This window comes from Ictalurus furcatus, chromosome 9, assembly GCF_023375685.1.
Source record: "Ictalurus furcatus strain D&B chromosome 9, Billie_1.0, whole genome shotgun sequence".
Taxonomy (NCBI): Eukaryota; Metazoa; Chordata; class Actinopteri; order Siluriformes; family Ictaluridae; genus Ictalurus; species Ictalurus furcatus.
The window spans coordinates 20,574,311-20,602,271 of NC_071263.1; the positions used below are offsets into that span (position 1 = coordinate 20,574,311).

The 27,961-nt window shown below is 40.1% G+C and overlaps 1 protein-coding gene across 1 annotated transcript; it reads left to right on the top strand.

Moving 5' to 3' along the window:
* The first annotated feature begins 138 nt into the window (after nt 1-138).
* On the top strand, nt 139-27,961 carry spred1 (sprouty related EVH1 domain containing 1). The gene is made up of 6 exons (XM_053632961.1): nt 139-347; nt 14,504-14,684; nt 16,416-16,584; nt 18,403-18,449; nt 23,210-23,365; nt 23,456-27,961. Exons 1-6 carry the CDS (start codon nt 316-318, stop codon nt 24,107-24,109), a joined length of 1,239 nt encoding a protein of 412 aa, XP_053488936.1. The 5' UTR covers nt 139-315; the 3' UTR covers nt 24,110-27,961.

Below are 27,961 nucleotides of genomic sequence, written 5' to 3' on the forward strand. Positions count from 1 at the left end.
ATTAAGTTTGAGACACTCGTGGAATTTGTGACTGATCGCAGTTGAGGACGTTGAGGATGATCACTCGGTTGCAGATGGATTTTATTCATTGGGAAGATCCGAATCAGCGGCCGCGGCTCCAGTCCTTCTTCTGAATTGGCTCGTGGGAGCTGCGGAGCTCAGCAGCAATATGCACCGCCGTCACACCGGACTGTCGCTGTTTTGTGAATAACTGCGTTTCGATGCGAACCAAAATGGTGATTTTTGCGATTTATTTCCCCGCCTTGACTGCGTCGTCGATGCTATTTGCAGGCTTTGGATCCCCGTGAGGAAAAAATGAGCGAAGAACCGGCAAATCCAAATAACGAGTGAGTTAACTTTAAACATTTGTTGGACCTACTCGGAATCTAACCTATTTCCACTGATTAAACATGTCTTCTTGGGTTGTTTATTTTTCTCCTGTTTTATATTGTACTAAGTCTAGATTACTGCGGCAGAGTGACAGGAGATATGTTTTAATTTATAGTCTATAAGGTGATCATTTTCACTATGATTACTGTGATGTGGGTTTAAACCCTTCACAGGTCATTTTTATCATCTGTTTTCTCACTTGTAGTTTATGATACTTGTTTGCCATGTTGTTTTGAAGGCCCGTTTCATTTCATCAGGACTGTCTGTGTGTTAAAGATCTGTATTATACGCTGTCCATCTCATATTTTACATTACCGTGCTTGTTATAAGCTTCTCATAAAGCCAGTGAATTATTTCACTTCACCCAGTAGGAAATAAGATCGTATTTAGGATAATATTGGTTAGCCGTGCCAATGTAATGGTCTGTGTGATGAAATATTAGCATTACATGGCAGCTGGGGAAAATGTAAACATGATCGCGATTAAAGAAGACAGTGTAAATGGAGCCCACTGTTTTGTGCTATTCGTCAATTTTGTCGAGCGTTTTTTGTTTTCGTTGGTAAAAGTGGCCACGAATTGATGTCGAAACAGGTCGAAAATGTGTACTTGTAGATATATATAATTGGAAAGACTTTAAAAAGGAGTCATTTGCGCGATGTGAGGTGTTTAATTCAGAGTGCGGGATTATTACCGCAATGTCGGGCTCAGACAGGCTGTGGACGCCATATTTTTCTCAATCACACTCATTTGCATATCGCAGTCCTCATTCATAAAAAACGCGAAAATGACCGTTTTTGACCCTCAAACCGGTGTTTATGAAAACTACAGATAAAGGGATTCGTAATATAGTGTAAAGTGATGTGGTATTCTTTGAGTATTTGCTCTTTTTCTCCACGAATAATCCGTGTGGGTTTTTTTTTTAATGGGCTGTTCGCTTGTTGACAGTCAGTGAGGAAAAGCTGGTCGGGAGGCGCTGCGGTCACGTGACCGCCTCCATTCATAAACTACCTGGCTGCTCATTCACACTCCGCTCTACTGTAAAGACCGGAGGCTCACACAAAGATCACAGCTAGCATGCTGTTGAGCTGATTATTTCCTTGGCACATCTCGTACATTTCTAATGGCCTTTGCTGTTCAGCTCAAGTTTTGATGGTCGCACTACATGCACACTGCAGATTTCTCTCTCTCTCTCTCTCTCTCTCTCTGCCTCATGTCAGTGGAGCGCCCATGTTCTCTCGCCATTTTTTCCCCATGTATCAGATCCATGTATCATCAGACTCTGTGTCCTTGAAACTACTCATGTCCAAGCACATGCAATGTTAAAATCACTTTATTTTTGTTCTTTCATTTCCAACTGATAATGTATAGGTCATCTTGTGATGGTTATGTATTCAAGTCACCATTTTGCACAATTATTATAATTTTTTATTTTTTTTTTTAAAGATTTTTTTTTCTTTTTTGTCCCTGGTCGAGGAAGGTTTTTTTTTTTTTTGGCGCAATGCTGAGGATTAGCAGATGCTGCCGATGTGGTCAGGAGAAAGACAGCACGATAAACAAAATGATGGGACAGTTTAGCAAAAAAATCACTCATCGTTCTTCTCAACAAAATGATTCTTTTCCAACTCCTGTGCAATTTGAGTGGTGTTGACAAATGCAAGAGGATACATCTGTGTGTTCTGCATGTGTTAGGACGTGTCTCATCCGTGACGCAGTGTTAATTTTCACTCCAAACCTAGAGTACATATGCAGTATAGTTTCCAAAACCTTAACATCCTGCATTTTTATCTTTATTACGGTGCAGTTTTGTGTATGTATTTGCATATCTTTTGGGGCGTATTACTGAAGTCAGCTGTGTAATAAGCTGTTAGGTAACAGTAAAAATAACCTGCACTGCTGTGAGTTTTAAAATGACATTTTATTTTGATATTCAGATGTTGGTGAATAGATCAGAGATGCATGTAAGATTTGCCCTGTGTTTGTGTGTGCATGGAGACCCATGATGTTTCATGAAGTCTACTAACACAGGAGGCTAATCTAAACTGTAGGCCTAAGGCTAAAAAATAACAGGAAATGAATAGGTAACATGATAAAACACAAGTTTTATTACTCATATCACTGTTTTGAAAGTATTCTACGGGTCACATATCAACAACCATTATCATCCAGAAATGAACATGTCATGCCTAGCATCCTGTGGGCTTTGTTTTATTGTTTTTCCAAATAAATTTTTTTTTTTCTATTTTCAGATTAATTTATGATTCAAGGCACACACTTTTCACATTTCATAATTTAAAATCATAATTTAATCCAATGTGTGCCATACAAAGTGTTTGTACACTAATTAAAGCCATTACACCCACATGGAGAACCAGGATAAACATGCTGTTTATTCACTTTTCCACGTCTTCTGTCACGTTTTTTTTAAGTGCACTGTATTGTAAATATGTTTGGCCCAAATTTGACTACACCCATGTCTCATGTTCCATTGACACTGTCGTATATCTTGGCATTTGTTTTCCTGATAAAACCCAAACGTGCTGTTGTACCAGTAGTGTGGTGTGGATTGAATTTAAAGTCAGTTTCGCTACAGAGGCGTGCTGCTTACTTGGCGATGCTGTTGTGTAGTCTGATTCTAGGTCAACCTTACTCACTGTACATGTCCTGGCAGCGCCATTTTTTATGTTTAATAATCCTTACTGAGTGACTGGCTATCTAAGTGATATAGGTTGTAGCTCAGTCCTAAATGAAGGTAACACTAATTAGTTTCTTTGATGGGATTATTAGAGGCTTTCTAAGCTAACAGAAAAGAAATAGAGCTGTCACATTTGCCTATAACTCTGACTGGACCAGTGCTGCAAAATTAGCACTTGGCATAGTAATAGTTACAACTCGGACAATAATGAAATATTGTTGCAGCAGCAAATATAGCTACTTACAGCCCCATTAACAAACCAAATATGTATCAAATATGTCTGTATTTAATAAATAATCTGGAGCAACAGTTGAAATTTGTTTGTTGATATTGGTGACAGTTGCACTCACTTCCATCTGGCCTAAAGAAGATAACAAATAAAGAAGAACATGTGGTGCTATAATACTAATGGTGAGTTTAAACTACGTTCTAGCTATCGCAAGAAAAATGATCCACGGTGTGTTTACACTGAGCTAGCGTAGCTAACGATGTTCAAACGCATGTATTACTTCCTGTTTACAACTTTGATGTCTGATTAGCAGCCTTGGCTGATCGAATTACATACTAGCTACTAGCTAAGCCTGAGCTTTTCGTCAGGACACACTGCTGTCTTTGCTGTTCCATGCAAATTTACATTGAAATTCTGTGAAAATGGGATCCCACAGGGCCCCACATGCAGATCAACCAAATTACACATGCACACACATGAATGGCTAGGTTTTGTTTATGGGCACAAATATCATTATTACCTCTGCATTTGTTTTGGAAGGTGCCTTTTATGGTGTTTTTTATGGTGTCTTATGGTGTGTGTTTGTGTGGTTTTTTTCCCCCCCCCAAATTTGAAGGTTGCATACATATTCGTTTTGGTGAGGACAATCCCATTATTCTGTTCAGATATACACAAAGGTTTTACAAAAACTGAACCCAGACCTGTCCCCTGATGCACTCTACAAATTATCTGGTATTAATGTAGTGTATATATGTTTTTACATTTACAGTACCATATAACCATTTTATAAACCAAGGTTAGTCAGTTGTAGTGGTGTGACCAATTCAGCATAGCACACTTCTAGTTTCCTGTCAAAACGATTTTTTGTATGCTTTAGAAACCACCATTTTGTTGGATTATAAAAAAATTATAAAGGTTTTCCTTATAGATACTTTAAGTAGATACCTTGAACATTTTGAAAAGACAAATGTGTATGACCTAAATAAACAGAGTCTGTAAGCTGATGACTGATGACATGACATTTATGTTGTCAGTCTGTGGTCAAGCTAAAAACAGCCATTCATTCATATTGCTGATGAGTGACGGAAACGTTGCTGTTTTTTTTGTTTTGTTTTTTTTAACATGCCCCTAGCATTAGTACAGGCTATGGTTAGTTTGTTTTGTTTAGGCTGAAAAATAAATATATGTATAAATGTATATACATTTATATGAAATAAATGTCAAAATAACATTGATGGCTTAGTGTGACGACAACCTGCTAAGCAAAAACAAGGATTCATTCCTAACTTATACACACAGATCAGATAGCCAAATGATTGTGCCTGAGCTTTATAGACATTTATGTTCTTTCATTTTTATTTTTTTTTGTTTTTTTTTTTACTTTATGAAGAGCAATGTGGTGTTCAGGGTCAAAAAGAAATTTGATTAGTACTGATGAATTCAACACAATGTTCTTATAATGCTTTTCTCCCCCTCCCCCCTCCCCCAGAACACTTTTACAAATGATGCGTAGTCATCTGAATATGACTCTTATGTTTAATGATGACTTGGCCAAAGTACATAAGGCTAATTATTTAGGCCGAGCTATTAACTATTCAAAGCCTCACTGCCTCGGTCTTGTGTCGACTTGAAAATTCTGAAAGAGCGCCAGAAATCTGCGAAAGAACTGATAATGAAAGTGCATAATGTTAAAAGTTTTTTGATTCTCCTCAACAGACTTCCAGCTTCCGTCACTTTGCATTTAATTCTGTCATTTCAGCTCGGTTTTGATTCATTTTTAAGTTCAGTGACATTCTCATCTAGACGAGACGACGAGGCATGTCTCTGCGCACAAGTCTTTCCTCAGGGCACATTTCACAGCTCAGTTTTGTTGATGCCATGGTTTAAAATGGTAACTTGTGTACTTCCTGTGACGGTGGTTTTGTCAGTTGTGTGGCCGGATTAAAATGGGAAGGATCCAGTTTTGCTTACGTTTCCTGCTGTTTGATGATTTTTGGTAGTTGTTCTATTTTATAGTTAAACATAAATCAAGCACACATAAAGTGAAATAAGTGGAGCTGGTGAAAGAAGTGGTGTTTAGAAGAAATCCCGTGGGAGAAAGGTTGGTTTTTGGACTGACATATCTACATGATGTCTGTGTAGGAAGTGAATGATTAGCAGCATTTTCCCTGAAGCTTGATAATGCTGCGTGACTGGTGGCTCCTTTTATTAAAGTGACATGAACGTTTATGGTTTATAAAGAATAAAAGCAGATATGTTAGTTTTATTCCTGAAAAATATTATTGTGAGACTTGTGTTAGTTTAATCCTGAGTTTTGAGTGTGGTTGCTTCCATGGTCAAACTCAAATACTGAGTAAGAGCTGAACTAGTTCCCTCAAGTTGCTCTCATTTCCTTTTTATATTTAAGGAACAGAGCAAGCAACGAGCATGAATGTCACATGCCTGTAATATCATTTTGTACAGTGACGTGGCTCAGTTCTGATTTGATTTAGCCATACGCTGTCTTCCCCCTTTTTATGAAAGGGATAAATAACTGAGTGACTACTTGAGTATTGATTGCACTTCATATTTACTTATATACACGAAGTCCTGTTTTGTTGTCTCTCATAGTGTCTTCCAGCTTTCTGAACTGTGTGTAAATTCCTTGAGGGGTGTGTGTGTGTGTGTGTGTGTGTGTGTGTGTGTGTGTGTGTGCGTGCACGCGCATTGAGCTTGATTAGGCTGCAGCTGCGCTAAGCCTGTGTTCTTGTCTAGGAGGCCACAGGCATAACGGGCTACAGATGTAAATCTAAAGCCTTGTGCTGTTCATCAGCTCCCCAAACTCTTTGAAAATAAGGAGGGTAAATCTGTGCGCCTGCCTGGGTGTATAGTGCCTTGAAGTGTTTGCTCCCATGTACGTATTTGCCGTTATTCTATCAAACAACAATAAGTGGAGTTATTTCACATTTTACCCTTACACTCATAATAATGTGTATATTTTATGTAGAACAAACTACATTATGATGTGCTCACTAGATGTTCAAAGAAGCTCAGTGGGAAATGCGTAGATACAGCTGTCCTGTAACTAATCATCCTGTATATCATTAGCATCATCATTCATCTTGGACTCATAAAATGTCATGAGATCAGTGCCAGTGAGAGAGCTTGCTGCCAGTCCAGCCTGCATAAGTGTACTTCAGCGTGTTGCATGTAACAGTGTTAGTCTTGCGTTTGTTGGAAGATCGTGAATTGTGTATCACTGCCAAGTTATTCCATGAGCATTTAATTGCCTAGCATATAATTAATCAACCGAGGCTATGCTCTTTACTCAAGGCACCTCTGGTATGTAGTTGCATGTACAAAATCTGTCTGCTTAATGAATATAGTGTCTATTAGGAATGTAACCGAATATGAATGCATTATTCTGAATGAAGCGATAATGTGTTCTAAACACAATTCATTATTTATTTTTTTCTTTTCCTTAGAAAGCTTTCCAGAAACATTCACAGGGTATTTGGTTGAGACTAGAGATGTGCGACAAGAGTGTGATCCTGTAGGAAGCTGCCAAAAAAAAAAAAGGAAAAAAAGCTCACGTGAGTGGGAGAGGTCAAATACGAAGCTTGCCGGACAAAAAGTCACACAATCAGAAGCGGTCAGATATGAAACTTGCAGGACAAACAAGGATCATGAACATACGGTGTTGTGCTATGGATTTACATTGTGCCTTCATTCAGCCTTAGTAACTGCCTGATCAGGGTAGCAGTGGTTTAAATTGGGCTACTAGTTTGTTTATATTTTGAGAAATAGAACCAACTCAGTTTGTTAGAAAATATCGCTAGGAGGTTCAAACAAAAAAAAAAGTTGCAGTGCACATCTCTAGTTGAGACCGATTATGAACTCATGAGTGATATAACTAAAGTAAAGGAACTGTCAGAGCCTGAATTCACAGACCACAATGATGTTGCTGGCATTTCTACCTCTGTGGTTTATTCAAGTGTTCTCCAGTGGACATAGTGGTATGATTCATTAAAAAAAAAAAAAAAACCTTCTGGGTTAGGCCATGTCCACTTTGAGTTTAAATGTAAATACAGATGCAGATATTTTTGTACCATACAGATTTTTATATATATATATATATATATATATATATATATATATATATATATATATATATATATATATATATATATAGTTTTTTATGTAGATATCAACCCTGGCTTGTGGTTTTGGAAGATCTAACTGTAGATTCACAGTAGAGCTAATACAAGCATGATGTGATGTTACAGGAGCTTATAAATGATTAACATTAGTAACAGAGAAAATGCAATGGGAAAAGTTTGGCATTTGCTGAGTCATGCTAATTAAATCCACAAACTGAGTAAGAGGGATATTGAGGGAAGTTTCATCTCATGTGTATGATGGTGGAAGAACCTGGTTCCTCATTGCATTTACTCTGTCGATTAGAGCTGCATCCCTGGAGAGCACTTGAACATCAAAGCTCACAGCCACGCTGCTGCAGTCCAAACTTGCGGTTCTGCTTTTTCTGTAAATGTAGTGCAAGGTTTTAATTTTCCAAATGTTTGCGGTTTAAATTAAGATCATCTCAATATGTGGCTTGATTGATGTTGAGAAGAAGTTTCTGCTTTCGATACACAAACCCTGGGCCTTGATTTATTGCGATACCACAGCGTTTGGGCACTAAAGCATTGTTGTCGGGATTGTGTTCCCAAAATATGGGATCGTATCAGAGTGAGGCAGAAAATCGATGGCGCCAAATCTGGCGGACCCCCTGGGTATACTATCCTTTTGGCAGTTGTTTTGCTGTTTGTTATAGCTTCATGTGGAAAGCCTTGTTGTAATTCATGTAGCCATCTTAAACTTGTACTCATTTCAACTTTTTAATGCATTTTAGCTGCATCATAGGCCTAAATTAGCTAGTTAGGTAACATGTAGTAAGTTTCAATGGGCCAAGATGAATAATGTATTTTATCAGATATTTAATACTAATTTAATACAGATGGGACTATAGGGTCTTAATTTCTATAGTTTCTTTTCTCAAAATTTAAGACCTGCACCACAGGAGAATAAAGAGAAGGGTTTTTATTTCAGGAGCATTACTGAAGAATAAAATGATTTTCATGGATGATTTATGGTCTGGTTACTGCTCATTAGGAAATATGTGGGCTTTTTCTTTGTTTACTTTGCACTTTTCATATACAGATTTCACAAGACATCCGATGTTGAAATGTGCCACAAAATCATTAAAAAAAAAGAAATTGATATTTAATGAAATAATCATGATTGAGAAACGTATAACACTTTAAATACATAAAATCAGTTTAAGTTAAATTTTTACAAAGCGTGTGTATGTATATGGGCACATGAGCATCAGAACTGGACCATGGAGCAATGGACGAAGGTGGCCTGGTCTGATGAATCATGTTTTCTTTTACATCATGTGGACGGCCGGGTGCCTGTGTGTCGCTAACATGGGAAAAGATGGCACCAGGATGCACTATGGGAAGAAGGCAAGCCAGTGGAGGAAGTGTGATGCTCTGGGCAATGCTCTGCTGGGAAATCTTGTGTACTGGCATTCATGTGGATGTTAATCTGTTACATACCACCTACCTAATCATTGTTGCAGACCAAGTTCACCCCTTCATGGCAAAGGTATTCCCTAATGTCAGTGGCCTCTTTCAGCAAGATAGTGTGCTCCGCTACACTGCAAAAATGGTTCAGGAATGGTTTGAGGAACATTGAAGGAACATGAAAGAGTTCAAGGTGTTGACTTGGCCTCCACATTCCCCAGATCTCAATCCGATCGAGTATCTGTGGGATGTGCTGGACAAACAAGTCCAATCCACTGAGGCCCCACCTCGCCACTTACAGGACTTAAAAGACCTGCTGTTAACATCTTGGTGCCAGATACCACAGCACACCTTCAGAGGTCTCGTGGAGTCCATACCTCGACAGGTCAGAGCTGTTTTGGCGGCACAAGAGGGACCTACACAGTATTAGGCAGATGGTTTTAATGTTATGGCTGATTGGTGTGTGTATATAAAGATGACGGGTAAGAAAAGATTTAAGGTCGTTTCTTTGCTGAAAAGGATCATGGACAAAAGAACAAAAGTTTGCTTGTGTTTGCCTAACTTAATCTTTGGGTATATTATAAAACCATATATACACAAACATTAAACTGATACCGTCCAATTTACAATCCAAAAAAAATCTACTTGAACCTTTTAGTAAGATTCTTTTTTTTTATTATTTGTGTATGTTAAACCATATTTAGTAAGTTAAGTATTGGCCAAGCTTAAAGCAGCAATGCTCAAAAATTGCTAGCACTTTTTTTTTTAAATATTTCTTCCGGTCATTTGATTAACAAGTTATTCTTAGCTTATTAGAAGTAAAATAAGACACAGTTCACAACGAAGATGCAGTTATATGACATTTGTTTCATTCAAAGCTAAATGTAGTGGTATATGTTCAGGTGCGTTTAAAATCTTACTGGATGTACAATTACTACAACTTCATTTCGATGTATTGCGTTTATTTTTGTTGGCATTAAGTTGTTGTTTTGAATAATGCATTAGCATGATTGTTAGAATAAAGGACAGGGTGTGCAGAAGAAATATGATCATGCTGGATAATAAACAAATTCCACTGGATAGCAACTCATGACTTGTGCCTTGTTTATACTTCTTCGCCCGTGTATTTGTGAACATGTGAGGGCTCCGTGCACGGGTGCTTGCATTCATATGTACACACGGCGTGAATGTGTCCACTAGGGAGAATGAGTGTAGAAGAAGCAAAGTAGTGGATGTGTTGATGATGAAGATTACTACTTGCGTGTTAAAGAGAAGTTTGAATTTCGCATATTTACAGGAAGTATTTAATAAATCTGGACTGCATAATGTCTTTAAAATGCTCAGTTTATTTCTTTTACTAATGAACTCGGCAAACTTTCATGTTGCCTACCATAGCACTTTAGCTAGCTAATTAACCTGACGTGAAACACTTTTTAGTTTTATATAGTTACAATATAGTTACATAACTTTAACTATAATGAAGTTGTGCAAGCATACTTTTCATGCCTGCAGAAACCTGACCCTTCTCTCATTCTCTTATCTCACTGCACATAAGAACTTTTCAGATGCTTTGCGCTCATTATAGCATTACATTCAAGGCAGGTTACCAGTCAGATTAAAGAATTATATTGCCAACGTTACGCCAAAACCCTTCATAAAACCCAGACAGTGTTACACACTTCCCATCTGAACCAATCGGTGTTCAGCTGAAGGCTTGTTGATGCACTATCCACTGTTTTAGGATTTTGGAGGGCTGCACATCAGCCCATTAGTGCACCTCTGTTTACCACACTTACACACAAACCATGCCTCTCACTGTGTCACAACACAAATATGCAGATGCACTTCAACACAGAAGAATAAACCAGCATTTATAGGCAGGCCGGATGTTCTCCATGACTCGACTATGCGTCACGGTCCAGTCTGATTCCTCACTAGTAAAATGGTTTATGAATCTTTTTGTGGTTGTGGGTCACATGACCCTGCGTAGTCTTATGTGATGAATATGCTGTATGTCCAATCGTATACTAAGAAGACATTTTTCTTCTTCTATTTTTTGGAAACTTCCCTAAAGCACACGTGTAATGTAGTTCACAAATAGAGGCTACAGGTTCAACAAGAAGCAGCACAAATTCTCTGTGAAAGTCCCTGAGCTTGGAGAATTGTGGGAAATTAGTGCTTGTTGAGAAACCATGAAGAAAAAAAACCAACACTGCCGTTTTTGCATTTGAAACCAGTCAGTCAGACCACAGTGTGTATATGCACGGGTTTCACCGTAACCAGCTCTAAAGCACAGCTCGAGGTACATGTTCATCTTTAAACACCTAGAACTTACAGAGCAAAGCCACACCACCGCTGGGAGCTTGTGTGACACCAGCAGTTTATGCTCCGATGCCCTGGTGTATGTGTTCCCTACAAAATGGAAGAAAATGGTACCTCAAGGGTTTTTCTGATGGTTAACGGTTCTAGCTTTCTAAAAGGGTTCTTCTTGGAACCTTTCTGTAAAGTTTTTTGTTTGTTTCTAGCAATGTCTGTTTAAATAGACCCAGTGAGAAACTTCCTAATCCTCACCTTCAGTAACATCGCTTTAGTGATAGCTTATACACTTCCAGTCCTGTCATTTCAAAGATGAAATCTTTGATTAGCTTCTCAACATGCACAGTCTAAAGTGCAGTGTAAGTTTACTAAGATGCCTTTGAATCAAATATGCTGTCGTTAAGTTTGCTCTTCGGAAATCAAGTGCACAAGTGTTGGCGATGAGTTTGAAAATACCTTTTATTTACTCTCACGGTGATTTATTCAATGCGTTTTCTTATTCTCCCCTTTTTTCCATAAAGGAAATAGGCCAGCGGAGCTGAACAGGCCTTCTTTGGTTTGGTGCAGGAAAGAGGGGTGACATTTTTTTTCCCCTTTCTGATGCTAATGAAAAGAGGAGCTTTTCCAGCTTTAGCTTGCAGAGCGTGTCTCTCCTGCAGCATGCTCCACTGCCTGGACATTGTGCGAGCACAAAAATCCAGGCCTGGTATCCAATAACGTGAAATTTCAGCAGAGAAGCAGCCATTGTGCGATGTGGAGTGGGAGGGGGAGAGGCTGGGGTTGACTTGGCAGGAGCCCAGGGCTCAGGCCACATCCTACTGCTCTCCTCCTCCACCACCTCCTCCTCTTTAAATCGGGCCAGGAAACGGCTGGCCCTGGATCCCCCTACCTCCTGGGTCAGGCCTCACACACATGCACTCAAGCAGTGCTTCACACGCTGGGAGATTTTGCACATGATTGTAAATCCTGAGACCGAGTGCTCTCTGCATCTAGGTAAACCAAAAACCGTTACAGCATTTGTTTTCCTTGTTTAATTTGCTGTATAAAGAATGAAGAAGTCATTTCTTTCTCACTCACGTGGTGGGGAACACGTACACCAATGCCTGGGTGCGTCACACAAGCCGCCCACACAGTGGTGGTGTGATTTCTTTTGCCCTGTAAGTTCTAGGTGTTAAAGATGAACACGTACCTCGCCAAAGCTGAGCGTTAGAGCTGATTAAAGGTAGCAGTCGCACAAACACGCCGTGTTTTGATCAGTCTGTTTCAAACACAATCAATGGCAAAAAATGGCAGATAGAACACATGAAACCTCCAGCATATTTCCTTTATGGATGTTTTTATAGAAGGCTTGTGCCACTTCTTGCTGAGTCTGTAGTCTCCCTTTTTCAACTGCATTACACATGTGCTCTTTAGGGAAGTTGAAACTCTCAGAATGTGAAAAATATCTTCTTAGGGCAAGACAAAACAGGGTAGTGCGTGACCTGTAAAGTTACTCTGTAACCAAAAGTCTCTTTTCTGAGCATGTACTCTTTATTTTAATGTTATGATGAACTACACTCATTGTTTTTGGTTTTTTTTCATACTGCTTTTTCGGCATCTTTTTTTTTTTTTTTTTTTTTTTAAAGGAAGTCTTCTTAAAACAATCTACATTAATATAGTTTGAGGGTTTGAAACATATTACGCATAAACATATTTGAATGATCCCTATGGACATTTTAAGGATCTGGACCTTGAGCAAGGGTGTAAAATATTTTCAGACTTCTCAGAAACCCATATTCCAGTTCATAATAGTCGCTTCCTTTTTTCTCGGAAATGTAGTCATTCTTCCAGCAGACGAACTTGGAATCTTTGGGAATTTGTGTCTTGGCTGATCCTCTTCCGCCTGAACTCTGCCCTCTCAACACGGAGGGGAAAAAAGCCAACCTTTTGTCTGTGTGTTGATCATCGTGTGCAAATGATTCTGATTTTGTGTGTGTGTGTGTGCGTGGTGCAATGCAAAGAGATTGCTCTCATGAGATAGGTGGGGTGAGGGTGGGCGGATTTGAAAGGAAGTGTGTCTCATTAGGTTAAGTCAGTCCTTTTTTTTTCTGCTCTTTGTGTTCGATCACGCTTGACTTCTTTTCCTTGAAGTGCTTTTAAAAACACTGTAGTAGGATTTTTCAAATACAAATACACTTCTGAAACATTGTAGGTCATAGTCATCTCTGTACCTGTGCAAATAAAGTGTTGTCCGAGTGGAAATGTTTCAAATGAAAGCCATGCTTGATGCTGAAACTACCATTTCTTCCTCGTCTAGAGCTTTTCCCCCCCTTTTCCGTCTTTTACCACAGCTGTTATTCGTCTACTGACTCGCTTTAGAAAAGAAATTTCCAATATCAATGTGTGTGTGTGTGTGTGTGTGTGTGTGTGTGTGTGTGTGTGTGTGTGTGTGTGTGTGTGTGTATATAGCTTTATCTTTATTTAACCTCTCTTTTTTAAGGAATTGATCCTGATAAATAATAACCTCTTTGACTTTAATATGTTTAACGGTGAACCACTGCTTGTGTGTGGAGGATTATACCAACTAGCTTGTTAAGCAGAAAACAGGCATACATTCAGCATACTGCAAATTCACTTGACATTAGTAACGTACTAGTTCTGATCAGGATTGGGTGGTGTGGGTGTATTTTATACTGATGATGTGTATGACCTTCTGTATTTTGTACTCTGGTCAGGTTTCTCAAAATGCTGATCATCATTCAGTGGTTAAAGCATGGATTCTGTTAGCAGGAAAGGAGAAGTGGCAAATGTAGCGTCCAAAATGGGAAAAAGACAGATTTTACGATTTGTTTTCAATCATTTGTATGCCCCACCAGAGAACTGACTTTAACTGGAGAAAATATAAATGTTACAGAGCTATTAAAAAAAAAAAAAAAAAAAAAGACGTCTTTTAATCTATTACTAGGATCCATAAAGAGCTGCGTTTGTCAAACGGTGACCTTTGTCATTTCCGGACTCGCATCGTTATTATCTAATCGAAGGAGCAATAGACGAGAGAGAGAGAGAACAACTGCTTCCCACACGTATTAGGTGAAAGCTGAAGAAAGGAAAAAAAAACCCAGTTGATCTGTGGATAATTTACCAGGTTTTCACTGAACACACGTAAACATTTAACCGTCTCCCTCTTTTTAGTCATAAAGTGTATTCAAAAACAGAAACAGTGATTATCATGATTACAAACATAGTGCATGCATCGAACAGCCATTTTGTTCTCCATCTTGATTCCAGCGCAGTCTGAAGGTTTCACTAATGATGCGTTTGCCTTTGCAGTGACAGTTATGCGCGTGTGAGAGCAGTGGTCATGACTCGCGATGACTCCAGCGGCGGATGGCTACCTCTGGGAGGCGGAGGCCTCAGCTGCGTGTCGGTCCACAAAGTTAGCCGGCCGGACTCGGACAGCCCCAGCGGCGTGGATTATCTCATCCAGGGGGAGCGACTCAAAGACAAGTTGGTAAGCATCCGCTCCTGGAACCCAGCCTGGTCCTTCATGGACTTGTATGTCTGAGTGACGCACATCCTCCTGAAAACGGGCTGGGAGATGAGATCATCATGCTCAGCGCTCACAGGAAGTGGCTGCTTAGCACTCATCCACAGGGCAGGTAGCTCAAAATAGGAGCGCACCGCATGACGCCGGCTGATGTCATCAGTAATAGAGACAAGCTGTTTAGAGAGAGAAAATGTAGGAGTGCTGTGTATTCCCACAGCGTTGATTGGAGAAGTCTCTTTTCGTCTACACATTGTAGGCTTTTGGCCTTTAAAATCAGTAAGAGCAACTAGATTTAATCCTGTAGTCAATAAACAAAATATTTTTTTCCACAAATACCAGTGCCATCAACACAGAATTATTGCTCAGATAAACCAATTATTATTAAATAGTGGGTTATCTTCTGTGGTAAAGTAATACTGTATATTAAGCAGTTTTAATTGACCTGCATTTTATTTGGATAGTGAGATGCTTGGCGTGTTCTAGCTGAGTGAGGAGGAGAGTGGGGTGGGGGGATTGGGGCTTTAGATTTGATCTGCATTTTGTCTGAAAGGCACTGAGAGAGAGATGGCAATAACTGTGATGTTGGAGAGAATCTGCCTACAAGTGTAGCGATGCGGCACAGAGTGTCCTGATGAGTCAGCACAGGCCGAATATAGCCCACCAATGGGCTTCTGCGCTCTCTCTATTCAGACAAGCTTTAATCTGCCACTGAATTACACCATCATTCGGAAAGTAGGGGAAAGCGGGTTGGGATTCATGTAGGGTGCAGTACCAGTTTTGGGATTTTTGTGTGTGTGTGTGTGTGTGTGTGTGTGTGTGTGTGTGTGTGTGTGTCTCGCATCATCATCATCTGACTCTTCTTTCACCATGTCAATCAAGCAAAGAGACTGATATCAGTGTCTCGGTCGTTGGCTCTAAAACGAGTCCTCCACACACCAACTGGAATTCCATTCATATCTCTGTTTTAACTGTTCTTCCTTTCATCTCTTTCTGCCTTTCATCCTTTTCTGTCTGCTGTTCTTCCGCTGACCCTCCCCCACTGTTTGTTTATCTGCATTTGCTCACCTTGCTGTCTTCTCGTGCCATTCTTTGCCTGCTGGAGTGCACTGTTTGAATGGCGTCTTCTCCTGTAGCAGCAATACTTCCATCTCTGCTCGCTTTGCATGCGTTTACCTGACAGCGGTTACACTCAGTCTCACCTTGACACTTGACCCGGTCCTGCCATAGCCAAATTTGATGGACCTTTTCCTTAGTTTTGTAGAAGGAGAACTAAGAAAAGAATTGAGTTACAGATGTTACTGCTTGTTTTCTCATGTCTTTTCTGTTGCTCTTGTATAGAGTCTCTCTGTCTCTCTCTCTCTCTCTCTCTCTCTCTCTCTCTCTCTGACTCCCCCACTGGCACTCAAACCCTGGAGACTAATGGGTGTTTCTCATTTCATTAAATCTGCTCAGGGGAAGGGCTAAACCCTGTTCAAAAGCCCTTATTATTAATAATCTTTTGTGCATTCACACTTTGACTGCATGTGTTCTGTCTGTGGTTTGGAGAATTGCTTGGAGCCACTAGAAACTTTGTTACTAACGAAGCATGCTTATATATTATTAATCCACTATATTACACCTTATATGTAATTTACAGTATGTAACAAGTTGTTCTGCCTCTGGTTTATTTCTAAATCTGACATTATCTCTGATCAGGTTGTGCTGGAGTGCATCATAAAGAGGGAGCTGGTCTACAACAAAGTCAACCCTATCTTCCACCATTGGCGAATCGACAACAAGAAGTTTGGCTTGACTTTCCAGAGTCCAGCTGATGCCAGAGCTTTTGACCGAGGGATACGGCGAGCCCTGGAGGACATAAAGCAAGGTTTGGCTCCTCGCTCCTTTATGATCTCTTGTCAACAACTAATACGTGTGTAGACTTATATGCGGCATTGTGTCCTTCCTCTTTCTGAAATACTTTCTGTTTCATCAACTCATGCTCTCAAGTTGTATAAGATTTCAGAATCAGTGAACTCAAATGAGAACAGGTATGATGAACCACTGTTTAATCTGATCGAAATGTTGAGATGTCTCTTCTCTTCCTTCTGGAATCAGCTAGGTTGTTTATTATTTTAGCCAGACTCATCCCTGCAGCTGTTTTACTTCAACCCAGACAATTACCTGCAAATAAAACAGTTGTGTGTGTGTGTGTATGTGTGTGTGTGTGCATATATGTGTATATGTGTGTATATATGTGTGTGTGTGTGTGTGCACGTGTACACTTGTTCTATATGAATGTGTGTCACAGTCCAGCAGCAGGGTAGGAGACGTCATTGCCCAACCCTAGACCAGATCGGAACCCTAGATTACAGAATTTGCCTAATTAACTTTAAAATGCCTCCAGAGCATGACGCAACTTTCGGGAACCTGATTAGTGCAGTGTTATCTTAAATCAGATATAAGTAAGCCAAGAGCAGGTAACCGTGAAGGGAAGGGTAGCTGGCAGGTAAAGAAGGCGTGGTCACCCGGGGGATGAACAGAATCTGTGGAGCGGACAGGGGAGCACCAGTTTGACTGGAGGAGGGGTTGATTTGGTCTGGCAGCTTTTGATGCTGAGCGTGTTCCTTACCAAATGTCAGAGATGGCAGTTATAGCTAGCAGGGAAGCAGTATGAATAATTAATTTCATTTATATAATGCTTTTTTTAGGCACCAAATGACACTTGCTATGAGTAAAAACACTAGACATAGCATATAAATAAGTGTTGAACTGGATATAATGGAGGGAGAAGCAATATTGGTTTCCTGTAAACATCACTGCTGTACACACTTCTATCCTGTTTATATTCAACGGACTTGGGTTTTTGGCAGAAAATGGCTAATGTAGGCTATACTAAAGAATCCCCTCTATTTTGGCAGACCACACTGAACTAACGTAAGCGTTAGTCCAGTCTGTCCTCTAGTTCTCGTAATGTCTGAGCTGTTCTTTGGTTCTGGTGGAATATTCTGGAGGCTGCGGTTCGGAGCACACTCAGCAGATGGGGTGGGCTGCTCTCATGTATTTCAGGCCCGGTTGTGTTGTGTAATGCCTCGCTCAGGTTCCTCTGTATTCCTGTTGCATTGCTCCACTGCCCGCACTGCAGCGTGGCAGCTTTGCAGGGCGCTGTTGCTATAGCAACCAGGCACATGGCTCATCCAGCACAGTGGCCTGGCACCGGCAGAGTCGTGCTGCAGGAAACTCAAAGCCGTTCCCATCCAAGCTGCGTGCCACCTCTCTGTCTTTCCTTCACTTGCCCTCATGGTTTTCTCCTCTAGATCTCGCCGTGCTGGTGCAGACCTAGGCAGGTCATGATACCTATAATTCATCGGATAATCACAAAATCACCAGATTTAGGGTGATTCTGTGTAGATATGGTGGGAGATATTAGTTCGTACTAACTAATACTTGGAAAAGTCTTTTCCCCTGAATTTCATACTGTCTTTTTCCTGTTTGCAGACTGATTTTAGATATCAGTTTGATAATCCATATTCCAAACACCTTCTTACGCAAATGTCCACTTGTGGATCAGTAAAGTGCATTTATTGATGAATTTACAATAGTACAACTCACATTTACCCTATACGTTCAGAATTGCAGAATATATGTTCCCAGTACTGCTCTGTCCACAAGCACCTCACTCATTTATTCTCTTTTCACTTTCCAGGCTGTCCGGTGTACAGTGACTCAGAGGTTCCTGAAGATGGATTACAGGTGAGTCGACCACAAGGTTTAATGCAAAGTGGCCAAGGCTTAGCAGACCGAGATGTGGTGAACATGCCTGCCTAATGCCCCTTAGTCATTTGGCACCCATTTTGAGTGGTCGGTATCTGAAAAAAAAAATCAAAGAACACTCCAGCCTCCATTACCAAATGTTGTGTGAAATGATATCGGCACCTGGTATGGCAGAAGCGTGTAGCAGTCAACAGATATCGTGACTCATTTTCGCAAACGGGTGGTGATGAAATTTTCCCCTTGGACAGGCCTAATCTTCTGTCTCAAGTGCATTGCTCCTTATGGGCTACATAGATATGGGTCAGTACAATGTGTTGAAGAAAACAAAAAGTTTTTGTTCTGTCGTATCTGCACTCGGTTCCAAAAAGTGACTGCATGGAACAGCTTTTCGACTTCATATAACTGCTTTTTGGAGGAGTCCAGAAGTCTTCCATGTGGATATATTCATTTTAGAACAGTTTTTTTTTTTTTTTTTTTTTTTTTTTTTTTTTTTAAAAAGATCTGATCTGGATTTTTTTTTTCTTCAGCTTTCAGGTTCTGCACATTTCATAGTTATCACAACTATCACAAATACGATGCAATGGGGGAATAGGAGAATACTTTTAATAGTAGAATTCTTTCTTTTTTATGACACATTTATTACTATTTTCCCCATATATTTCTTCCTAAGTATTCCTAATTTTGCACTTCCGGAGAGGTATGACTGTCTTTCATGTCAAAGTACACTTCATAAAATCATAAATTCATATATTATTATTTTTTGTAGAAAAATAGTTCTCTTACCGGTGAGGAGAGGACTGATCTTCTGCCATGATATCTCCTCATTTTGGGTAGAAATCAGTTTGTTTTTTGCTTTTTTTAACCACAAAGTTGTAAATCCTGTACTCTGTCAACGTGTACCTTTATCACCTTGCTACAGTGTTTAAACATATTCAAGCAGAGATAATATGTTAAGGCAGATTATGGTCTTTTTTTAGTGTCCTAGTCCTTAACCATGCTGGAATTTGACTTCATTCATAGAGAAAAGGGCTATGGAGATTACCTGGGATCAGTGATGCGTCAGCTCCAATGGCGCTGCTGTTGCTAGGCGGCAAGAGAGTGGAGGAGGGATGCGGGGAGCCACTGAGGATGTAGCCATGGTGATTCACCAGCACAGCGCTGGGGTTACAGAGCCAGGACGCAGCACAACACTTAGTCATTCACACGCCTCAGCCTCCAGAACGGCGCGGACAAAACAATTACACATTCGCCAAAGCACCATCCTGCACTGATCCACTGTGACTAGCAAAACGGGCTTCTGACTCAAGGGATGTTATGTGGTATTCCTGAAAATGAGAAATGCTTTTAAGTAGAGATGCACCGATACTAAATTTCTCAGCCGATACCGATATCCAATTATTCAGAGTGATATCGGCCGACACCGATAGTTCTGCCTTTTATGCCTTCTTTTAAATTAATTATAATTAATTCAACAATTCTGAAGGAAATGCAAATAAAAACTTTATTCTCTCCATTTCAACAAGTTGTTTCACAGTAACTGGTCTCATAAACAGAAAACACATTACTCTAATGAATATTAACACATTAACTAAATAAAGATTAAAGTAAGATTTCTTAACTTATTGAATATTATTAATTCATATTAACACTGACTGAAACCCTCCTGTTAGGCTTCACATTCACTCACCACAAACAAAAGCATTTCTACATCATCATTGACCTCAAACTGGTAGTATATAATATAAACTTTCTTATATATTAACATTAACTGGATATGAAATATTCTACTCTACAAATATATTTTTCTGTGCTATATATATATATATATATATATATATATATATATATACACTACTTTTTTGTCAACTCATCTTCATTTAAATCTTTCAATGGTGTATTGGCACTTTAATTCAGCTCGAGCAGAGCGGCAAAAAATAAATAAATAAATAGACTCTACGCCGAAACTCCCACTTCACTGCTGCTCACTTCCGGTGTAAAATTTTAGCAGTGCAGAGATTACAGAGATTACAAACTGCAGTTTTGTCATCATTCCACACAAGAGACATCTTTACACACAGCACGCGATCTATGTGTTTTCCCGCCCTCTTTTGATTAACAGGATATAATCGGCCGATAGCCCATAGCGTGAAAAAATAGCCTTTATACATCGGTGCACCTCTACTTTTTAAGCCGTTCTTGAGGCTTATTAGCTGTAATTTTTTTTTTTGCCTCCAAGTTACGAATCATGATCTGTCCATTAACTGCAGACTTCTCGGTCTTGTGGGTGCTTAGAAGAATTAGGATAAATAAATGCAAACTCTTGGTCTGCTCTTTCAGAAAAAAAGAGTACACAGATAAGATGAATTGCTCCCTTGTCTTGAATAGATAGAAATGCCTGAAGATTTGGCCTCTGGGAGCCGAGTGTGTGCTTTCCTGGTGTGATTGCAGCCATCTTAGTTTGAGCCAAGAATTTGTTTGCCGTCTCCTCTCCCTCCCTAAGTAAGGAAGTTGTGTACAGGAAAATCATCTTGTGGGGAGGCAGTAAACTCGGAAAAGGAGAACAAGTCTTGCCAAATCTGGCATTAAGCAGACTTTCCCATCCATAAAAGTTGTCTTTTATGTTAATTGGCAATGTTGTTAAGTATATTTTTGTAGAGCGGCACATTTGAGATTTCTTGGGTAGGTAACGTAAATAGCGTGATCGCTCTGCATCAGCTTTTAATCTTTTCCTTCAAGTGGTTTGATCCTAAAGACAAAAGTTCAGTGTAAAAACCTTCAAACTGTTGCAAGTCCTTGAGAGCATGTGAAAAAGAGCTATTACGTGTGACTTTGTATTTGATAAGCAGACCTGTGCACACATGCCATGAATAGAGAGCAATTCTGCAAAGCGGAGGAAAAAGAAAGGGAGAGAGAGCAAGCGAATGTGCGTTCTACTCGTGCTGGTGCGCTGCCAGGCCTCAGTTCTTATCTCCCACAGTGCTCAGTGGGTAGATCACAACCAGATTTGCCCCTGCATATGCTCGGGCTCAGGCCACTCTGCAGCAAGGGCTTTAAAAGGAACTCCAAGTCTGGTTCTCATTTCAACTGCCTAACTCTCCTCCCTTCCTCCCACCGCACACACACACGCGCACACACAGCTGTCATCTGGCTTTTTAAGTTCTGGACTGCGTTTCTCCAGCTGGAGCTGGTTTATGACATTCCCCCGGCAGACCCATTGGCCGTGCATTCTCTCTCTCTCTCTCTCTCTCTATCTCTCAAACATACAAATGCATGCACCATTTTCTCCACTCCATTTTTCACTTCACTCCCTTTTTGCCCTTCTTCATACTGTGTTTGTATGTGTGCTTTTACGTTAAAAGAAAAAGAAAAAGGGGTGGGGGGTGAGGGGGGAGTCAAAGGAAGCATCTCTTAGCAACCACAGGACAGTAATTACTGTAGCAGCAGCTGGGAGCAAACCAGATTTCCGCTGTGTGTTAAAACACTGGCGTGGGCTACTTTACACACAGCACTGACTAACCAGTGCCAGCAGCCTCCCCCACATGCAGAGAGCAGAAAAACCTGGATGTAGGTGGGTGTGGGCGTGTGTGTGTGAGAAAAAGAGAGAGAGAGAGAGAGAGAGAGAGAAAGATGCCTGCCCTAAAAGCTGCAAGCTCATGCGGCTTCTCCGATGCGCACGCTGTAATTTAGATATCAATTTTCCAGCCTCATGATAGCTCCCCACTTCCATGAGCTTTTTGGGAACTTCCTCCTCCTGTGTTGCGGTGGAGGTGGTCGGGTTTAACTCGCACCAGACTCTCAAAGCTGCTCGCCTCTTTGTTGTTTACATGCTGCATCTCAGCAACATTCCAGGAGTATCCGGTGGATGAATGACCATCTGTTAGACAGCATACATTTCTGAATATGTATACAATCCCTTTTCCTGTTTATGAGGTACACCTACTTTCTAGCTACACCCATTTTATCTTCTACACCTACCAAATAGTTTACTTTTGTAGGTATATAATTACTCACTGTAGCACATCTGTTGCTATGCACAATTTGTCAGCTCCCCTGTCTCCATCCACCACTGGAAAGGGACCACCCCAGAACCAATGCTGATCAGACGTTAATGCAGCAGCGATATGGACATTTCATTGGGGTGTGTGTGTGCGCGCGCGCGCGTCTGCTTGGATGATGATGATAGTTTGAAGATCAGTAATCACAAACTGTGAACATAATACAAAAAGAAAAAAGCCTACAAGGTGGACCAACAAGGTATATTGCCAGGGGGAAAAAAATGTGTGTGTGTGTGTGTGTGTATATATATATATATATATATATATATATATAATTTGTTCTTTTATTTTGAACACTCTGGACACAATATGTATTTACAACAAAAGCATCAGGTTAGGGTTTTGGGGATGTAGAATCCATTCCTGTTCTCTGAGCTACTTTATCTGGCATATTGGAGGTGTCTGTGTTTGATAAGGGCATACTTGCAGAATCTGCACCTATAAAAATGTGTCTGGGAACGTTTGCAAGGACAACAGAAACTAAGTACTCATGAAAATGTTCCCATGCCAATGTTGTTGCTGGATATCAGACTCCACCTGGTGGAAGGAAAGAGAACACTTGATAGTTTTGTTTTTTTGTTGTTTTATTTGATTTATTTTATCAGCTATTGCACTACCGGTTGATCTTTGTGAGGGCAGGTGCATGTAATCAGAGGCTGTAAATATCGATTCTTCATTTTTCAGGTTAATCAGGAGCCTCCCTCTATCTGCACGCCCATTAGAGAGCCGTTCTCTCCGCACAGCCGAGTGGTGTCCACGGAGCCTTTCCGTAGCTGTTATGTGCGTGCTCAGCCGTTTGAGGAGTTCTCCAGCCCCAGCCATCGTTATCTGCCCCCGCAGGTCAGTTCAAGCCTTAGACAAACATCATTTCTTGACGTTACTGTTACCTGACCCAATCCTTCTAATTTTCTGTGCTCTTTATCATTTTAGGTCTCTTTCTCCTCGACGCGGCATGTGAGCTTTCACATGGATGACGAAGAGGTTGTTCGGATCAACCCCCGCAAGGATGTCCTCATCCGCGGGTATGAGGACTACAGGCACCCGGTCATGTGGAAGCAAGACACAGAGCGTGACGACGCTGATTTCTCTACCACATTTACCAAACTGGACAGCAAGAAAAGTGAGTACTCATTTTTGGAAGGCTCCGAGCATCGCACGGGCACCAAGGACTCGATCAAAACTCAGCAGCCTTCGCCTCTACTAAAGTCCAAGAAGTCTCGGAGGAGGCGGGAGGACGGCGAGCGCTCGCGCTGCATATATTGCCGTGAGATGTTCAACCATGAGGAGAACCGACGTGGGGAGTGCCAGGACGCGCCTGACCCCATCAAGCAGTGCATCTATAAGGTGAGCTGCATGCTGTGCGCAGAGAGCATGCTCTACCACTGCATGTCTGACTCGGAGGGGGACTTCTCGGACCCATGCTCGTGCGATTCCAGCGAAGAGCAGTTCTGTGTGCGCTGGCTGGCTCTGCTCGGCCTCTCCATAATCGCACCCTGCATGTGCTGCTACCCACCACTGCGGGCCTGTCACCACTGTGGAGAGGCCTGCCACTGCTGCGGTGGCAAGCACAAGGCCGCCGGCTGAGCCGAGCCGACGGGGGAGAAATACACGGCCACGTGAAGAAACAACCGCCGCCGTCGCTTTTCTTTTTTCATTCACCCCTTGAGGCGGGTGAGGTGCTCCACCCGCCACTTTGGAGGCTTTGGAGATTTGATTTGGCCGAGAGCAGCAGAAGCCAATGACCGGATCTTCTTGGGCTCTCGAGCTCACGTCACGGAGCTCGTTACGGAAGGGAAGGCGTTTATGGAATGAACGCGAATCACGAAATGAGCAAAAACAAAAAAAAGAGACAAAATCACTTGACATACAAATGTCAGACTTTCATTACGAATCGCGTGTAACCTTTGTGAAGGAATGTTGTCTTTTGTACAGAGATCAAAACTATAACAAAGAAAACAAAACTGGTTGTGCATACAGAGGATCTGCTGTATGGGTATGCTAAAAGGGATATTTTCTTGCTTTTTGTGAATTTGCAGTAGGGTTAAAGTGGCCTTCTCTTTCGACTGGAGCCTTCGCTGACTGTGTAATTATTAGACAAAAGAAAACATGCACTAGTCCCGTGAAAGGTAACCCTCATGAATAATGGTACATACACTAAAACACTTTGGGCAAGTTTTAGAAGTGCAAATTTCAATTTCTGTAATGGGTGTGTGTGTGTGTGTGTGTGTGTGTGTGTGTGTGTGTGTGTGTGTGAGTGTGAGTGTGTGTGTTTTTCCTGCTTTTCTTTTCTTTGTTTTGTAAGAGACAGTAACGTCATTTCTTTTGAAATGGTAGTATGACATATAGCCTTTGTTATTAATCGTGCTAATGTTTAAAATGCATCCTTCTCTAATTGGCAAGACTATTTGGACCACACAGGTGCATTCCAGCATAGAGTGATTGATGACGTAATACAGCTGTCCACGTTTATCCCTGGTTCATTTCCATGTCAGCAAGAGATTGAGAGACCAATTAGTCAGGAAATGTACATTTGACTTTCAATTTCATCTCATGTTTATCAGAGCGAAACTGGGTTCTTTTCAGCTTTTTACTTGTTTTCAAGCTGAAATTGTGCTCAACCAGCAAGTTTTTTTTTCTTAGACGACATGACCACCCATTTTGGTATTTTAATGATCATGGTTCAGAGGGTGTCCAATTTCTATTCTCGAACAAGGCACTTGTATTCATTTAAAATGGGATATCCCTGTATTTGAGTTTCTTCATTCAAATGCCCCTTATAAAAGCACTCACTTCAAGCTTTGGTTACAGCTTCATGTCCACGTTTTATATTCCGTCTAGTATGTAGTCTTTGTCATAGTTTAGAGAGTTACTTTTCCCCATTTCTCAATGCACACAAACGAAACAAAAAAAAAAACACAAACTGACCTGATTTAATATCATTTGAGACTTGCTGTAACATGCAAATATTTCTCTCAACACTATAAATCACTTCCCTGTTTAAGGAAGGTCTGCAGACTCACAAACCCCATGTCAAGCAAGGCATTATCAGGAATTATGAGACAAAATGTTCTAGACACTGCATTTTTGAAAATTTCCTACACACACATGCATATACATTATATATATAAAATATAGTACTGTGCAAAAGTCTTAGGCAACCTATTTTTTAGTACACCTTTGTTCTTTGTTATAGATTTTTATTTTATGACTTCTACATTATCGAGTCAGTACAAAAACATTTTAGATTTCCAAACATTAGTTTTCCAGCACAAAATTAAATGTTACAGAAAAATGTTGGTATGTCAGTAACAAAAGCAGCATATTAAATGAAGAGACACTTTCAGACAAAAAAACATAATGATGGCTGCTGGATTTTGCTGCAAAAATAAGAAGCGACAGTCAAAGTCTCCAGAAGAACCGTGGCTGGTTCTGCAAGATGCTCAGTAAAACTTACAGCTCATTTCCTTATAAAACTGCACTAATTCTACCTGAGACTAAATTTTTTTTTTTTTTAACAAACAGTCATCACACCAAATATTGCCTTTGTTTCATTTATTACTGTTTATTGCTCTTTATAGTATTTTTTTTTTATGGAGAAACATTTAATTTAATAATTTTTTGAAGGCACCTTTGCTTTACAGTATTTCTTTGCATGTGCCCAAGACTTTTGCACAATACTGTGTATATGTTAGCCAAATTAAGTTGTTGTTTTTTCCTGTTAGCAGGAAAGTTGCTCCCAATTTCGAAAAGGCCAGTATGAGGCGTTCCATACTCCAGTTCTCTGATCTCCCTGTTCATTTTACATCAACACACTTTACTTTCTATGCAAATATTTCCATGAGAAACACTTAGATCTCTTCATAAAAGTCGGTGATGTGACACTTTAATATTGTAGATGTTAATCTTGGTACCAAACTCAAAAACCTTATGTAAATATGTAACACTATATTTAAGCAACAATAATAATCCCATTCAAATTTTTAAAGAGAGAGTTGTATTTATCACTGCTGTCAGTATATACTATAGCTTGAGTTGACAGCATTATGTACATAGGTCACCTTTTTAGTATTATTTCACATTGAAAGTAGAGGGCGTACATGATGAAAATGATCGAGCTTTTACTAGAGATTCTCTCTAGTCTTGTATTGCAGAAAGAAGGCTAGAGAAGGTATAGTAGTGGCAGTCCACTTCTCAAAGGTTTAGTCATATGAAGCTGCTAGAAACAATCACTAATTATGCGCTGAGAGGAATAAAATTCAGCTATGAATGACTGTTAAAACTAAAATCGTTCTTTGGATTTGTTGATCACAAATGTTTTCTTATGTTTGTCTTTTTCGTTAAGCACACCCATTTTTGAGTTTCCAGTTTTTTTTTTGGTTTTGTTTTTTTAAAGTCTATCCATCCCATACTGTTTGGGATTGCGTGTTTGTTTGTTTTTATGTCGCAAGCTGAACCAAGGTTTGATGAACCTTAACAAAACTTGCTGGCTGAGAAGACATGTAGAATAGGCCACATCCATACAATTATATTGTAGACAGATACTGTAATGCCTACTTTCATTCTGCATTAAGCAGCACGGTGAAGCCACATGTAATGTGCTGTATTTAATATGCAACCTGTCTGCTTTCTTTGCTTCCTTTCCACTTTGCCGTTAACTTAGCATTTATCCGTCTTCAGTTTTTAACCACTTGCTGCTAGTCTTTTATTTTTGAACTCTTGGACTTTGTGTATAACTCTGGAATGCATAAAAGATGAACATTCTTTACTGTTTAGAGAAATGCTTATGTAAATCTGTCATTTCAGTGTGATGTAAACAAACAAAAAAAAACAACAAAAAAACAACAACAGCTATGTTCACAGCAGTTTAGTGGTTTCTTTGGAATTCTTCGACGCTTTGGTGCACTGACATGTAGCTAGGCTTTCCCCCCCACCCCTTTTCATAGCGCTTGATGATGTAAAGCTCACGTGATAAGTTTGAAGTTGTGAAGACATTTGTGTTATGGTAATTGCAGTATAAATGGTACTCTGATGATTCCACTATGAACACTGCCTGGTTCTTTATCTGCATCTCTGAGTTTTAGTGCCATCTGCTTCACCCACTGACAACCTCGAAAAAGTGCCTCACGTCCATCAGAAGTTCCATCCCAAACTTAACCGCTCTTGCTATGGTTGTATTGGTTTATACACGTCTAGGTATTTGTATCATGGTTTGAAAAATACCAAGTATATGATGTAATATTTATAGTTCAGTAACTCATGTCATAGTTGTTATTTTCTTTATACAGATGTAGCTTGTTACGTTTCATAAATATATAATGTAAATATGCATACAAATGTTTGTAACTGTTTTTGTTACATCATACACTTGTAATTTGACATATAAAATAACATTACCATAATAAAAGGTGAGTTTTAATGTACTCTCAGCTGTGTGCA

Bases quoted from the DNA above. Each gene is read 5' to 3' on its own strand.
- spred1 (XM_053632961.1), top strand. From the start codon at position 316: ATGAGCGAAGAACCGGCAAATCCAAATAACGA. The intron at 16,585-18,402 runs GTTTGGCTCCTC...TTCACTTTCCAG, and splicing joins CCTGGAGGACATAAAGCAAG to GCTGTCCGGTGTACAGTGAC. The intron at 18,450-23,209 runs GTGAGTCGACCA...TTCATTTTTCAG, and splicing joins TTCCTGAAGATGGATTACAG to GTTAATCAGGAGCCTCCCTC.